A 17108-nucleotide genomic window follows, 5' to 3' on the forward strand; every position below is an offset into this window, starting at 1 on the left:
TGTGGATCAAAATAAGTGAATAACTTGCCAACACTTGCTTTGGCAGTAGGCCTACTCTTTTTTTAAAAAGCTAGCTGAAGGATGGTGTATAGGCCTAGTGCACATTTTAACAAGTATCTAAACTAGACTATACTAGTATAGTGGGCTACCTATAGGTTAGTGTCCAGTAGCCTGTATGCCAGTGTAGGATAGAAATGCATACAAATTCACAATAGACAAAAAGGTAATCAGGAAAGACCAAATGTCCAAATTGCTTTGCTCATCAATGGTGTTATAGCAAATCTGTAGAACTTTATGTCCATCAAACTTTGTCATATCAGGCTGTGTGTGTGTGTGTGTGTCTGTCTTAAGTGATAGGAATACATGGGAGGGCCATAACATAGAACAGAGGGGTAACTGAACTACAAAAAGTCAACACAGAGCTCACTTTCCACCAGTGGCCGGTCGGGTCTAGAACAGATAGGCTGAGCACTGAGCAGTGACGAGTTTCTCTCACCTATCGTGAAAGAAGTGTTTCTTTCATTCATTCAATTATTTAAAGGGAAGAAAATGAATAATTAATCGGAGAATTTGATCTTTAAAGTATTGACTTTTTTGAGCGCGCGATTGTGTGAAACTCAGGAAGTGAAGCTGAACACGTGTGGAGACATCTAAGAGAAAAGTCAGAAATGAAGTAAGTATGATATCTGAATATTGATTTTTTTTTTAGTGGTGTGTTAGTCATTACATTGCTTCGGTGAAAAGTTAACCTAAGCCTACGCAATGGTTTAGCCTACTTAACACGTGGCAGATTTCATCATAAACTATAGGCTAATTAATTTCCAGTTCTTTGTGAAACGTAGGCTAGCCTACTTATGCAAATATTTACGCTACACATTTGTTTGTAGTCTGTTTTCGGAATCATGGTGTATTATTATCGATTGGGCCCTTAGAGATTCTTGTTGCATGTTTATTGTGTTAATAAAAACTAGTAAGATCTACGATGGTTTTTCTAGCGCACTTTGTGAGGGTGGGGAACGGATTATCAGCCCTACTCCATGGCACTGTAACCCTATAACTTAAAAATGACGTTGGGATGCTAGCCTACTTGAGCTCCGCTCATGATGAAATATGTGATGTGTGAATGAATCCACCGCCGCCGCGTCACTCCGCTAGAAAATAAATACATCATTGTAGTAGTAGGAATTAGGAAAAGTGACGATGGGAATATGTGGTTTGCCCATCGAAGAGATCCATGTAGGGAGGTGCCTATTTAAGGTCACTTGAGTTTCGACTGCAGGAAGCCGGTAGTAGATACTACACCAGTTGTTCTGCGAGGGTGACGTATTCAATATGTTGACAATATGTATGACTATAAAGTGCGTTTAATATACATGTAATGTTATGCACCTTCTACCCTAACATCATAATTTGTGTCGCCCTAACTTAATACATCGCAAGCTATAAATGATTCAATACTTTCATGGCTGATGGCAGTGTACAGAATGGTGGAACTTACTGGTAACTTGAAGTGTTATGTTACAGCCACCTTCTCCACAACACAGATTCACCCTTGGCAGCACTGCACTGTGTGGAAAGTGTCCAGCATTTTAAGATGATGCGGTTCAAACGTTGTCAAAACGTGAAATAGCCTATCGTTTTATGGGTTATGCCACTCTACTAATTGAGGTATAGTAAGTAAGCCAGTAGGCCTATTGCAAACCAAACGCACAATTGTCCATGGCACATAAAGATGGCTCAGAATATGGTATTGTCAGTTGGCCTAATAATGTGGAAATGTCTTTGTGTGTATCTGTATTGCAGTTAAAGAACATTTAAAGAATGAATTTGTAATCAGTAGTGTCAGTTACTGAAAAAATCCCCTTGTAATCTGCCCTATTGAACACAAAGGGACCCCCTGACCCATGTCTAATCACATTACACACACAAAGACAAACACAGGAATATTCTCGCGTACTCATCCAGAATGAGAGAGTGAGTGAAAAAGGAAGGATTGGCACAGAATATGCACACCCTCAAGAATATGAACACAACATCTAAGGAAAGCCTCAGTTGTTGACATCAACATAGACATGTGTGCGATGTCCCCCCCCCACAAACACAAACACATGCGGCCCCTGTCCCTAACAGTAGTCATGTGATCACTGTTGCACCCTCCTCTCTCCAGTATGTCCACATATTAGCTAATTGAGTTAGCCTGTTCCTGTGGCTTTTGCGTAACTCAATGTTCCAAGCGAAACTGCAAGTACCTGACGTATCTATATTTGTTTATGTTAGGGGTGTGACTTCACACGTTTTGTGCGTGTTGACCACGCTGACTATGTAAAGAGCGGGTCACCTCAATCTTTTAAGGCTATTGTGACCTGCTGTCGGTCTTTCCAGAGTATGCAATCACAAGCAAACATGCTGCAACAACCCCTCCACCACACACACACACACACACACACACACACACACACACACACACAGAGAGACATGCACAATGTGCCCCTGACACTTGACTGGCCAGAACGGCAGACCCCATTACCATTGAGCCCCGGAGGCTTGTGGGAAATGTATTAGTCATCAGAGGCTCACAGGGCAAGACTGGAATTTGGCCGCTGTGGCCTGTCACTCCATTTATGGTAAATTTACAATAAACAGAACTGTACTTTTCACCTTGGAATTCTATTCATGTAGTTTATCTGTAACCTTTTGAGTGCACTGATTTTCTATGTCGTTATTTTTCTTGATATAGAACATGTATGTCATATAAACCTGATGCCTCAAAATCTGTGTAAATGTTTCATCACAGTAAGCCTCTCACAGAAATAGAATGACTCACAGAGCCAGAAAAGTGATCCCCTACATGTTCTGTTGCTTGGTGTCCTGGGATGTCCTTGTGCTCAGTGTTGATCTCTCGCTCTCTCTCTCTCTCTCTCTCTCTCTATCTCTCTCTCTCTCTCTCTCTCTCTCTTTCTCCTCTCCCTCTCTCTCTCTCTCTCTCTGCGACAGGTCAATGGCTCCATCTCTGGAGCAGGCGTACGGGCGCCGCTGGTGGATGGCGATCACGGCGGTGCTGGAGAACCTGCTGTGCTCGGCTGTGCTGCTGGGCTGGGGCTCCCTGCTCATCATGCTCAAGAGCGAGGGCTTCTACTCCCACCTCTGCATAGGTAGGGCACAACAGTGACCGGCAATCTGAGCAACCACACACACACACACACACACACACACACACACTCTTCCCCCCTTCCCCTACCTTGAGCATGCTATGCTCTGGGTGCACTTCAGGTGCACTAAAATGACCAAATCATGGACAGGAAAGATAACCCCCCCCCCCCCTCTCTCTGAAGGTGTTAACCAGACAGTAGTGGAGATCAACAGCACCTCTGGGTCGTGGCTGAGTTGCAAGGACCAGGATGAGAAGCTCAACCTGGGCTTCACCATCGGCTCCTTCCTGCTCAGTGCGGCCACCCTGCCCCTTGGCATCCTCATGGACAAATTCGGGCCCCGACCCATACGACTCATGGGCAGGTAAGCTGAACACCTGTGGCTGCACCTGGTATGGCGCGTCACACCTTTACTTTGAATACTATGAAATGTTAAGACAGCAGGATGAGTTTCATTCCAGGAGCTCATTGAGTGGGTGTGGTCCCATTGGGCAGTTCCTTTTCAAGTTCACACACGTAAGACCAGAGGCACAATAGGTGTGAATCTATGGGGTAGATTCAGGACTTTCTTTTTCAGAGAGAAATATATTAATAATTCTATAACCCAACAAGATAAAATATTTGTTTTTCTCTTGTTCTTCCGTTCCAGTGCTTGTTTTGCTTTTTCCTGCGCATTGATGTCTGTGTCAGCATATAACCCCCAAGGTACAAAATATCTCTGTGTAAATATATATACACGTGTCATTATGCATTGTATTTCCCAAAGACATATCTTACCATATGTTCTATTTGTTTTTTCTATACATATATATACCACAAATATACTTTCAAATCCTGAGTTAAAACCGAGTGCAAGTTGCTCAGGTTGGTTACTTATGTCACAGTAAAAGAACCGGAGTTTGGTTTATAACATTCTTGTCAGGTGTGGCATTCTGATGGCGTCTTTGACGGCTTCTTACATAAATGCCATATGGAATTATACCCAGAACCTAAGCCATTAAACCCTCGACCCTTTGTCTCAACAACTCCAGCCTTGCTTACCCCATTGTACCCTTTTCTCCTGTGTTTTGTAAGCCTGGGCTCGCATGCTTTTTTTGGGCGGTAATACCTACGCAATTAGCCTGTTTCCTACTGTTAGCTAATTTCCATTTAAATCTTGTCAGTTGTGTAACTCCACTCCATCTGCCCTTCCAAATGAATAAGTCATTCCAAACATGTCATGTGAAAATGGCTGCAACGAAAACAAATATGCAAATTAAAGCGTGTTGCCCCGGTAACCGTGCCCTTCCGTCCCCTTCTCTCTCCAGATCTCTCGGCACTCATCTTCCTGGCTCTGTCCCTCAATGGCTTCGGAGGAATCTGCCTGACATTCACCTCTCTGACGGTAAGCAGCGTGAGCCACAAGGCCAGTGGCGTGAGTGGAGGCCTGGGGGGTGATGTGTGTCTATTTTTCCCTGACAGGTGTGAACGGGGGTTGCACGCACCCGGGGGAGGAGGGGGGGGGGGGGGGGGGGGGGGGGGGGGGGGCGCTGCAGGCGGGAGAGGTGGTGGGCTTAGTGTTGGTGCGTGAGAATGGCTTGTTCTGTCCCCTTCTCTGCCAGCCAATCAGAAATGCACGTTGCCCACACGCCTTTCCCAATCCACACCCACTCTTCTTGATGTTTTCACTACACGAGAGCATGACTGCAACATACACACACACACACACACACACACACACACACACCACATTTCTACTCTCATGATTTGGCTGTGAGGGGAGAAAATTGATAAGCAAACGTAAGATTGCGCAGTACATGTGTGAAACACGTGCTTGTCTGAGCGTGTCTGTGAGCACATGTGGTGAGAAAGATCCAAAAAGGTGCAGGTGAGGGTGAGCAACAGCCTGTCCTGCTGTTTCACTCTGTGTCTTAAGGAGAAAATACCAGGCTATATTTAACAAGAGACTCACACAAACACACACACACCCCGCATTATCACATGCCCATTGCCAGTGACCCAATGTTTCCCCATGTCACATTGCCTAGCGTGACAAACACTAGAATAAACATACCCCCCCTCCCCCCCCCCCCCACACACACACACACACCTTGTCTGTCTCTGTCCTCTGTCCATTTCTCTCCCTCTCCTTCTCTTTCTCTCACTCTTTCTCTTTGAGCCCCTGCCAAAATCGCCCCAGAAATCAAGCTGGTATAAGTATGAGCAACATGTCACAATGCTGTTGTTGTGAACTTTGAGGTCATTGTTTATTACCAAAGCATGGTCACACATTCTCACATATAGACAAACACATTTCCCCTCAGTACGCATATATTGCCACATATGTTGAATATAACAACATAAATGCACACTCATCTCCACTGCTACACACATCTGTGTAAAGCCACTAGTCAGTATAATATATTCCAAACTTTACTAGAAGTTTGTACACACACAAATAGACCCTGGTTATTTTGGGTTTGTAGACAGGCCTTTAATTATACTGTCACTTGGGCTACTGCCTGAATTTGGTCCAGTCTGAGCAAGATTTAGAGTTGAGGGAAAGAAAATGACATCCTGGGCTTGAACATGTGTTACTGACCCATGTTCTACTGTGTTACTGAGCCATCTTCTCCAAATCCTACAAAGGAAATCCCACGAATCTATTGCAGTGCCACTTCATTTCAAATCTTTCCGTTGGAGTGAATCAGTTTTCTGAATATGGCTCGAGTGAAAGAAGTTAGAAGAGCGATTTCTCTCTCTCGTTCTGTGAACATGCTGAGGTCCAGGAGGAGGTCGAGCTAAGGTGGAAGGCTCTTTGCATTTCTGGGTAATATTAAGCCATATTTCCATCCAGTACTGTAAACATGTGTGCCGGGTCCATATCTGTGTGCACAGACACATTCCTGGACTCGCCTGCAGCCGTGGGGTGGTGATTTGCCATGTGTGTGTGTTTGTCCAGAGAGTGAGAGACAGGAAGACGTGAAAAGCTTCCTATTCTCAGAATCACTGAATGTGTCTCCTTTGTTTTTGTAACCCTTGCTGCCAAAGCAGGATATCGCTCCCTCAGTCTCAACCCATCTACACTGCACAAGAGGGGGAAAATATGTTAGGAAAGAAGGATCCCGCACTGAGATGCTAGTTTGACCTACATGCTGTTGTCTTGTTCATGTCACTTTGACGTGACCCTGTATGACCTTAGCAAGCTGTTGCTATTTCTGTGGAAAATTACCAATATCTCAAGATCTCAACCTCAAGATCTGTCAGTTTAGTGGAACCCTATCAGGGAGAAACATAGTGAGCAGGATCTGGTTTATGGGAGTACATGGGAGAACTGTATTGTCATGTCACTAAGCTTAACCAAAGTCCTTTTAGGCAAGTCCCTCCACTCGGCCATATTGCAACCCATTTTGGGCACTTATCGGACATCTATTTTGGCAGAACTGTGCGTGTGCAAGGCTTCGCGACATCAACCTCGCTCCAGCTGCGAGACCACAACATATGATTGGATGTATTCGCAACATACCACATGATTGGCATGATGTATTCACATGTCAACTTTTGGCGGCTAAAGGGGCGGAATATGTGTACACGACTGCCATGTTTGCGTTATGAACTAACCCCATACATTTATATTGGAGATTCTTTGAGTGCTGTGTCTCCTCATTAGAAAGTCTCTGGCTTAACACAATCATTTCCATTGCTTTATCATGATTCATGAACAGTCATTTAAGTTAGTCATTTTAATCACATTTTCAAAGTTTGTTATTACTCATCACCTGTTATTTTCATCTTTCAGTTGCCCAACATGTTTGGCAGTCTCAGCTCCACCATCATTTCCCTGATGATTGGCTCCTATGCCTCCTCTGCTGTGACCTTCCCTGCAGTCATGGTAACCACCTGCTCACAAGGTCACGACGTCTCTCAGTCAGAGGCTCTGTGATGATGATGATAGAAATGACTGATCTCTCTCTCTCTCATACAGCTGATTTATAAAGCTGAAGTATCATTCCGCGTGATCATGTGGGTGTGGTCAGGTGTCGCTGGCATGGTCTTCGTGAACTGCTTCCTGAACTGGCCTGCCGAGGGTTTCCCTACCCCGGAAGAACTGGAGTACAAGTGAGTAGGACCGCCATGTCCTGAACAGCTCCGAAGGCTGTGGACCCGATGCCTTGGGTTGAATGGGATTAGAGGCAGATGGTTTGATTCTCTTTTCTTTTGTCTCCCAGGAAAGCAGTGAAGGAGAATGAGCGCTCACTGGACCACAAGCCAGAACAGAACCATTCTGCAGAGAAACCCTCCGCCATCACCCCTCCAAGTGAGTCATGAACCCAGACCCAGAAAACAAATACACAGAGACTGAAAGATGCTGAGCACATCTTATGAGCCCAGCACAAAGGAGCTTAGGGGTTGGATGTTTGATATGTTGTAATACGTGAGAGTCAATCAGGCAGTTGTTGTAGCACCTAAGTACTGACGTCAAACCAGTGAAAAGTGCAAAACCTTTTTTCATCTCTTGCACAGTTGATAGTCTGAGGCCAAAAACATTTTTCACTTTTTACTTGGTCACACTTTTCACCATTTCTTTGTTAAACAAGTCTACTTGATCAAATGGTCAGGGTTTGGTCTACGAGGTCATCCTGGTTTGGTGCTGTAATACGCATCCCCAGTAAAGCGTTGTTTCCTGTCAGATTCTGTGCCGTTCCTTCGCTCCGTCTTCACCCCCATCTTTGCCTGGAGTCTGATTACCATGGGGATGTCCCAGCTGCGCATCATCTTCTTCATGGGGGCCATGAACAAGATGCTGGAGTGGCTAGTGACGCATGGAGAGCCACATCGTGAGTGCATACACTCAGAACACTCATCACACACACTCTGAACCAACATCACACACACTCAGAACACTTATCACACACACTCTGAACCAACATCACACACACTCTGAACCAACATCACACACACTCAGAACCAACACACACACATTCAGAACACTCATCACACACATTCAGAACACTCATCACACACACTCAGAACACTCATCACACACACTCTGAACCAACATCACACACACTCAGGACCAACACACACACACTCAGAACCAACACACACACACACACCCCGAACACTCATCACGTGCACTCATCACCCACCCATTCATCTGTTTAACATGGTCTGTTTTGTTTCTTTATCTCCCTCTAGCTTCTGACATGTTGGTGAAGGAAATGGAGGGGAAGGGTAAGAGATTAATCTTCTTTTTAGTGTGTTGTGTGTTATAGTGTGTCATGCATATATAGTTTGTAGTGAATGAAGTGCATTTTTATGTACATGCATATATAGTTTGTAGTGAATGAAGTGCATTTTTATGTACATGCATATATAGTTTGTAGTGAATGAAGTGCATTTTTTATGTACATGCATATATAGTTTGTAGTGAAATGAAGTGCATTTTTATGTACATGCATATATAGTTTGTAGTGAATGAAGTGCATTTTTATGTACATGCATATATAGTTTGTAGTGAATGAAGTGCATTTTTTTATGTACATGAATCCTCTCCACAGTGGACTTCTACGCCACCATCTTTGGCACTCTGCAGCTGTTGTGCCTGTTGACCTGCCCCCTGATTGGCTACATCATGGACTGGAAGATGAAGGAGTGTGGGGATGAGAAAAGCGGAGGAGATAATGGGTGAGAGAGAGAGAGAGAGAGAGAGAGAGAGAGAGAGAGAAGGAACTGGCTTGACATGGAGAATTCTATGACTGAAAAGAAACTTACTTGTCTTGCTCTTTCCTTGATTGATTACCAGAGTGTCATCAGGCTCCAGGCGAGACAGAAAGATCCAGAAAGTGACCAACGCCATGAGGGCTTTCACCCTCACCAACCTACTGCTGCTGCTGTTTGGAATTCTGTGCCTCATCGACAACCTCCCCTTGCAGGTAATAGACGCGTGTATGTTTGCGCTTGTCTGAAGTTCATTTACAGACTGACATGTCTGTGTTTGATGTCCTCTGACCCTGTTCCTCTGGCTCTCTGTAGGTTCTGACGTTCATTCTTCACACGATGGTGAGGGGATTCATCCATTCCTGCTGTGGGGGCCTGTACGCGGCAGTGTAAGTGCCCCACAAACGCTCCCAGTCCTGCCCTTCCCTAAAGACGAGAACAATGCCACTAAAGATAGACTGGGGAGCATTCAGGATGTGGCCTTTTAGTCATCCTTTAGTTGTTGTTTTAAGTGTGATGCAAAACAGTCCAAACAGGTCACTATGAAAAACATATCTATGCCACATAACACATCACAAGTAAACGCATACCACACAGACAAATGCAGTAGTCAATCAGTACTTTGCTTTTATGAAAGACTATCTCACTGTGATATTTGCGTTTGTACAGGTATCCATCCAATCACTTTGGCACTCTGACTGGCCTTCAGTCCATGATCAGTGCAGTGTTTGCCCTCCTGCAGCAGCCCCTGTTCCTTGCCATGTTGGGGCCTCTGAAGGGAGATGCCTATTGGGTAAGTTCATGTTTACTAGCATCAACATGCTCAACTTGACACATAACAAAGATGCCCCGGCCAAGCTCTCTCCACCTACAGTAACATTAGGAAGATTCTTTGTAAAGCAAAGCGGTCATATCAGGACTCTTCTCACTTGTGAGATTTAATCTGTGACTTTGTAGAGCGTAAGTGATCAGACTTGCTGCTGTAAGCAGTTCTTCTGCCAGACTGCAGGAGTCCATCCCCTTCCCTCAGAGTGCTGTGTACATGGAGAGTAATTAGCAAGACAATCTCTTCGGACATTTTGTGGCTTGTCGACACATTGATTTTATATTATTTGTTTAGTTGCGTATTAGAAATCCCCAAATCATTTGTCTGTTCTAAGAAGACGTTGTTAGAATGTTGAGTATATATACTGTAGAACGTATCAGTGGGCTAGGCTATCTTAACAGTGTGTTCTGCAAGTGCAGTAGTTCTGACCACAGGGGGTGAAGGAGCACAGTGGCTAACCTCACGCTTGTCTTCACCACTCAGATCAACGTGGGTCTGCTGATCTTCTCATTGGCCGGATTCCTGCTGCCCGCCTACCTGTTCTACCATCGCAGGCACCTCATCCAGGAGAAGGAAGCAAGAGAGCAGGCAGCTGAGCAGCAGCCACTCAACCACACCGAGACCAATGGGCACAAACCCCACACCAATGGACACCTACCGCTGGAGGCTTAAGCTTTTAACCTCCAACTGAATGAATGAACAACTGGAATGATGAACTGGAATAATGAAGAAGCTGTTTCAACTTTTCACACATACACACTCAAACCCACACACATGTAAACTATGCACAAATCTACACTTTTTCATTGCAGTGCTTTGCTGATATTCAGGTGTCAGAAGATGAATTGTCCAGATAGATGGCGTAGTTTTCACAGACTTAGCATATATGTGAAGTTGGGGCTTAATGTTATTTTAGTGACTCGAATCCAAAGACAAATCAGCTGTCCTGCACAGCTTGAGTTAAGACTGTAGAAGTTAGGACCACGGCCCGCTGCACGCACAGATACCCAGGACAGTTGTCTCTGAAATGTCTACCTCTTCCTTTTCCATGTGTTTTTAATGTGCATGCCTTAGCCTGTGTTCATGTCTTGTCATCCATCTCAGACTCAATGGGAGTGTGAATTCTAGTGTAAGTGTCCAGCTGATTTCAGAGTGCCATATTATGACATGAGGATGGGGGCGGGGGGGGGGGGAGTTGGCAGGGTGCTCAGCCTTTAGTTTGACCTACATCAGCTTCAACCAAAGTGTTTTGTATTATAGCATTATTTGTAAGGAAATATCACCTCAAAACATTTCTGTCCTTGAATTCAAAGGGCTTGAAATGTACAATAGTGAGTTAATGTATCATGAATAGAATGCTATTTTGTATTTACAACGGCTGTATTTTTGTGTAAGGGAATGAATTTGTTTATATTTTAATTGTAAGTGTATACATGAATACCAAGGTACTTAGTTTGCTCATGTTTTAAGGTTTGTGCTTTAAGGTTTTGAAGTGTGTATTTTTTTTAAAAGTTAGTATAATATCTGGAATTTTATTGGGAAAAAAAAGAAATTCTTAAAATGGATCTGATGGTCAGAAAAGCTTTGTCATGGAAACAAAAGGATGGTTTTCTAGATGGGCGAGATTTACTCTAGGATAAAGTATGTTGTAAATGCTTGTGCTTGCTTCCACTTTGGTGAGAGTAGCTCACCATGCAGTCACATTAGGTCATTTATTATCCACAAGTGCCACAACACATTTGCCTTTTGTAAATCGAGCCATGAATGTAAAAAAGTACTGTCCCCTGTTCACACCTGGATAAACCAAAGTCCACTGAGCAGCTATGTTCAGGTATCATTCTCAGGGCTAAGTACTATGCAATTATTTCTTTGCAGTCATGCAATGCAAAAGAAATTGTCACATGTGCTCTCTTGTGCAACATCAAAAGCGTCACATTCTTTATCAATAAAATAGCTGGAAATGTATCTATTTTGAGTGTCAGTGTCTGCTTTAAGTTGATGTTAAAAGTAAACATTGGTATAAAAGGGTAGATTCACAGAGTAATGTTTTTTTAGTTTAATTACTGTCCTTGAATAATATATATATATTTTTTTTTAAAGTGTAGTGGCAATGAGCCATTGACATTGACCATTGACTCTTAGCTGTGCATACTTTCGATGCTCTAGGAGTGTTGAAGTGGACATCTGCAACTGATGTAGATTTTTGCATACAGTTAAATATTTATTTTGACAAAAACATGGAAACTTTTAGTGGTTCAATTTTACAACTGATTAATATGATGTTCAAATTGTATCAGGCATTTTATTGGTAGGCTTTTATGAAGTTTGATGCAAATCTGTAGTATTTCCACTGCTAAATAAGTTCAACCACTTCAGCTGTATTTCTAAACTTATGATTAATGAAAATTTGCATTTCATAGATACATAATATCATTACACAGGCCAATTATGTTATATTATATCTGCACTGTTTGACATCACAATTGTAAAATATTACAGAATGTACTAATGCGGTCCAATGTTTTGCCAGCAGCACTAATGCTGTCCATTTTTTGCCAGTGTGATGTAGTTTTAACATGAAACATCAATTTGAAGATAAAAATAACTGGAAATGTATTTTGTTGCAACAAATTGTATTTTAGCCCCCCCCCCCCCCAATTGTTCAGGTGCTGCTGAATCTTGTCATTATTAATAACATACTATTACTCAATATAACCACATATTTTGAGACACACATAACAAGCATGTATGTAGATGTCAAGCACTGCCTGAAAAGCCAGGCCCAACTAGGCCCCGCCCACAAAAGTTGAGGTCGGGAAGTCTGGGCTTGTATGCCCAGGTTTCTGGCCAAGTATACTTGCGTATACAAGGAATTTGGTCTCTGCATTTATACCATCCGTGAATTAGTGAACACACAGAGCACACAGTGAGGTGAAGCACACACTAACCCAGAGCAGTGAGCTGCCTTGCTACAGCGGCGCTCAGGGAGCAGTGAGGGGTTAGGTGCCTTGCTCAAGGGCACTTGAGCCATTCCTACTGGTCGGGGATCGAACCAGCAACCCTCCGGTTACAAGCCCTAACCAGTAGACCACGACTGCCACATTGTTGTTCCATTGACGAGCTTCTATGAAAACTTAAGAATAGTGCGGACCAATCCAATGGTCCGGGAGGGCTTTATACAACAATGTACCGATGAGTAACGGCGCCTTCAGGTAACCTAAGCACGCTTCGGTTGATATTGTGGCTTTTGTACACATAGACTATATATAGAACTTCTAGTTCTATATACATATGAAGTTCTATATACAGTCTATGGTTGTACAAGATAGCCTAGCCTACTGACAGCCCAATAACCTTTAAAGACTAACAGAAAACAGCATTTGTTGAGAATCAGAACCACAATCAGCTTTATTGGTCAGGTTTGCGTAAACAAACAAGAAATTTGTCTCCGGTTATTCTTTGCTCTCAGGATGTGTTGGCCACTAGGATTCACGGTAGGCTATTTTGTTGGTCTGATTGGTTAGGTCTATCCAATTGTGTGCAGAGGCATTTTTCTCTCCTGTATCAGTTGAAAAATGCCCTATAATAACAGCCCAATCAAAGATTGTATAGTTATTCTATAGCTAGCTTTATCAACTGTCTCTGTCCCAATGCTCCGATTCCAGACTCAAATTCTGAATAGAATTTTGAGTTGGCTACGTCAGGCTAGCGCTTACCCTACCCAAATATCAATTCATTACACTGCACATATTGTACAAAGCCTACCTGAATTAGAGGATATATAAATACATCATCCAAACATTTGTTATCAAAAGTTTATTAAATCGAGTTGACTGTAAATACAGTGATCTGTACAATGATCTATAATGATTCTCTTCATCCATGTCACAAAACAGTCTCATATAATACACACGCATCCTCGCAAACACACACACTAGTCATCTCCCTCTGGTTTCTGCCTATCTCAGGCTGTTGCTGCCTGGCTGGCAGCTGGTGAGGCCGGGGTGATCAGGGCTATGGCGGTTCTGAGGTGAAAAATCAGCAAGATTAGGCTCACAACAACCTAAAGAACTTAACAGGATTTCAGCAGGGTCTTATAAAGCCTAAAATTCAATAATATGTAAAAAAAATAACAATAATATTATGTACTAGATATTAAATACTTTTATCGCTACCTCTAGTAGTAAATTAAACACTTTAGTGGCATAGGTTGTGTATTATAGTTGCTTTTCTCAACAATACAGATATATAACAATGTAAGCAACTACATATGAGATCAACATGCAGGGCTCCCACCAATTTTCACTGACAATTTCAAAACCTTTCCATGATTCTTCAATAACCTTCAATGGAATTTCAATTGACTTCCCTGCTGAAAAACAGCCTGGCTAAGGTGGTTTGCTGGTTGACCAGCTTATTAACCAGCTTGTTTGACCACCATATGATGGTTGACCAACTAGACCAGCCCAGCAAAACTCTGTTGAAAACATACCCTCAGCTGGCTTACCCAGCTTACAATCGTAATTCTGCTGATTTTGCTCAAGATGGTCATTTTATCTGCTGTTGCTGATCTTACATTGCTGGTTTAACTGGCAGCTGATGTTGGTCATTCTAGCAAACCAACATGACCATCTTACACCAATAATGTCAAGCTTGGCAAGCTGGTCACAAGTATGAGCACCTTAAACCAGCTGTATCCCACATGACGGGCTTGTCACACCAGCATTACCAGCTTTCTCACATGGACGAGCCAGCATGTCCACCTGGTGGCCCAACCAGCTACACCAGCAAAGACCAGCATGAGCTGGAAGAAAACCAGCAAAGACCAGCTACCAGCTGGTTTCTAGCTCTTTTTTTCAGCAGGGTTTTCTTAGAGCGCACAAAATAATTTTCAGGGTACAATTTACTCTACACCACAGGTGTGGCAAATTATGAAACGTGACTTAAACAACTAGATTGGATAACATGTGTTCTCTCCCCTACCTATGAAGGAAGCGATCAAATTCTGACATGATGTACGCTATTTCCTTCCTACGTCCCTAGTATAACATAATGCAATGTCATGACTTTTCCAAAACTTTTAATGGATTTACTGAATTTCATGATTTCTCCACGCCTGGGAAATGGGATTTCACAATCCCATGACTTTCCCAGTCTTCCATGACCATGGGAACCCTGAACTGACAACTGATGCAAACTTTGTAGCCTGTATAAAATTCAGTTTGTTTGCAAATATGTTTACTTTGTTAGTAATTCGGAAACTATGATTTGATTAACTATGATTGGCCTGAATCGGTCTAAAATGTCATCCATAATTGTCTTAAAAAGTCTTACATATAACTTGTTGAAATCTGCACAAACCTTGATTTAAGAAAGAATAGTTCATATCTGGCATTAGCTCACCTTCTTCTTTTTCTTGTCCTTCTTTTTCTTCTTACGGTCAGGATCATCATCCCTCTTTTTCTTCTTCTTCTTCGGATCAGAATCTGAGGGTGTTTCTATAGAACGCCAACAAAATGTTGATTAGGCCTCTATACTTCGCACAAGTTTGAGACCACTGATCTCTAGTGGTTGCCTGGCAGTACTGCAATTGGTGAGTCAATACAACTACTAAACAATATTTGTATCAAAATGAAAGCACAGTTGTAAAATCAGTCACATTTCTTGTCTTGCATTATATTTTGCATTACATTTTTTGCTAGGGCTGATGAAAACCCTTTGAAGACAAAATGGCCTAAGTTTCATTATTATCTTATGAATGAGGTTTGTGTTGTACAGACTTTTTTTGTAAGCAATACAAATTTCATCTTAATGGTCTCAAGAAATAAAACCATCTAAACCTACACTGTCAGCTTAACATAAACGACCAGTCATCAATTGCTACTGCGAAATGCCTTGGATAAGCATGTTGTCTGTTGTAAACTTGAAGGAATAATAACCTGGTGGTATAGGGTCCTGTGGCCGATGGTGTCTGTGCTTGTGCTTGCTCTTTTTCTTTGGAGGTTGAATATGCATCAGTCTGTACTGTTCAGGAAGCTGGACAACACACCAACACAAGCACAAACAGTGAGCAAAAAAACAACAAATAAAAAAGGGTCGTGTAATGTTCCTGCCTGAAGGTAGGAAAGTATGTGTGTGTGTATGTTTTTTACCGGGCCAGTGTGAAGTCGGAAGCCAGTTAGTAGATTTCCAGTCAGCGGACTAAAGGAGTTACCACACACTGGTGGCTTCTCTATTAGAGACCTTAGTGAACTTCCATCCTGCACGCCAGGGACATCTATCATACCTGCAAGATATCACAAGTATGACCTAATATGCCTTAACTGCGCATTGCATTCTGTGACAGATGTGTTTTCTCACACACACAGGAAGAAATGTACATGGGTATGCAAAAAATTAATTTCCATGTAATCGGTCACACAAATTTGACAAGCTTTGTTCTTAGGGATGACTAGACTGTATGGGGATGACACGTACCTGGCAGCTCCGGTAAAAAGTTGCTGAGTTTTTCTTTGACTTTCTTTCCACAAAATTTATTATATGCATGCTCCAAGTTATAATGTGTTATAAGGTTTGTGTTTCCCGTCAGATCGTTGCCGACTAAAAATAAAACACAAGCAAATATGTCACAATTAATTGTATGTTTTGATTACATAGTAGCGGTCTGCACTGGATACTTCCCACGGTTAGCATTTCACATCACAATAGCTGCTAACTAAATGTTCTCACAAAAGCTAACAATCCCTTCTACTACTTCATCGTGCTCAAGTTTACTCACGATAGAACAACGTTTACTTTTAAAATACCGACAGGATTAGGGAAAAGATTACTTCTAGCTGAAGTAGTAAGTCTATACCTGGCAGTTCCCGAAGCAAATAAAAGGGTTCATTCATGACACCAGGTTTCCGCAGAGCAGGCCCTTCATCCCCGTGCTGTGGTTGTATCTGAGCCGGCATTGACACTTGGTTTTGCGGAAGCGGCGGCGGAGGTTTCCCTGGACCAAAACCTATTGCCGATGAGCCCGGAGGTACTTGAGTTTCGCTTTGGCCAAATAATGTGGAATATATTTCGGTCATAGCTGAAATAATAATACCATTTAACCTGACATAACAAGTAATTACAACCAACACTTCCAGACGATGTCCCACAGACTGCGTTCTCTTGAGCTACACTCTACGGTCTACCAAAGATGCCTCCTCGACGATTCCAATTTTACCGTAATACAACGAATACATAATCATGTTGACCTCATGCTTTGACAAATGTATGATTTCCCCCCATAAACATGTGCACAATGCTCTTATTTGAACTTCATAATAACCTATTTCACCGTAACACAGGTTCAATAATGTAATAGAGCAAAATACAATTATATATTACATGATCTGAACATACAATTTTCTGATCAGAAAAAGTAATTACATTTCTAAAAA

The 17108-nt window shown here is 42.5% G+C and overlaps 2 protein-coding genes across 2 annotated transcripts; one reads left to right on the forward strand and one right to left on the reverse strand.

Annotated features, from left to right (window-relative positions):
* The first annotated feature begins 413 nt into the window (after positions 1–413).
* Positions 414–11640, forward strand: slc43a1a (solute carrier family 43 member 1a). The gene is made up of 15 exons (XM_042074410.1): positions 414–673; positions 2995–3152; positions 3333–3513; positions 3799–3854; positions 4457–4533; positions 6928–7020; positions 7114–7247; positions 7358–7446; positions 7820–7966; positions 8328–8363; positions 8690–8816; positions 8935–9064; positions 9165–9238; positions 9519–9642; positions 10159–11640. The coding sequence occupies exons 1-15, from the start codon at positions 669–671 to the stop codon at positions 10345–10347; spliced, it is 1620 nt and encodes a 539-aa protein (XP_041930344.1). The 5' UTR covers positions 414–668; the 3' UTR covers positions 10348–11640.
* Positions 11641–13476: 1836 nt separating this feature from the next.
* med19a (mediator complex subunit 19a) lies at positions 13477–16889 on the reverse strand. Its single transcript, XM_042074422.1, has 6 exons — positions 16532–16889; positions 16153–16275; positions 15828–15961; positions 15615–15711; positions 15079–15173; positions 13477–13700 (listed from the first exon to the last, which is right to left on the reverse strand). Exons 1-6 carry the CDS (start codon positions 16749–16751, stop codon positions 13635–13637), a joined length of 735 nt encoding a protein of 244 aa, XP_041930356.1. The 5' UTR covers positions 16752–16889; the 3' UTR covers positions 13477–13634.
* Between the last annotated feature and the right edge of the window lie 219 nt (positions 16890–17108).

Source organism: Alosa sapidissima, chromosome 20 (genome assembly GCF_018492685.1).
Source record: "Alosa sapidissima isolate fAloSap1 chromosome 20, fAloSap1.pri, whole genome shotgun sequence".
NCBI classification, from domain to species: Eukaryota; Metazoa; Chordata; class Actinopteri; order Clupeiformes; family Clupeidae; genus Alosa; species Alosa sapidissima.

Coding starts and splice junctions, on each gene's coding strand:
- slc43a1a (XM_042074410.1), top strand. Junction 3,514..3,798: donor CCCATACGACTCATGGGCAG/GTAAGCTGAACA, acceptor CTTCCGTTCCAG/TGCTTGTTTTGCTTTTTCCT. Junction 9,065..9,164: donor TCGACAACCTCCCCTTGCAG/GTAATAGACGCG, acceptor GGCTCTCTGTAG/GTTCTGACGTTCATTCTTCA.
- med19a (XM_042074422.1), bottom strand. CDS start 16,751: ATGACCGAAATATATTCCACATTATTTGGCCAAAGCGAAACTCAAGTA. Junction 15,712..15,827: donor TCCGACTTCACACTGGCCCG/GTAAAAAACATA, acceptor TGTGTTGTCCAG/CTTCCTGAACAGTACAGACT. Junction 15,174..15,614: donor ACAGGACCCTATACCACCAG/GTTATTATTCCT, acceptor GGCGTTCTATAG/AAACACCCTCAGATTCTGAT.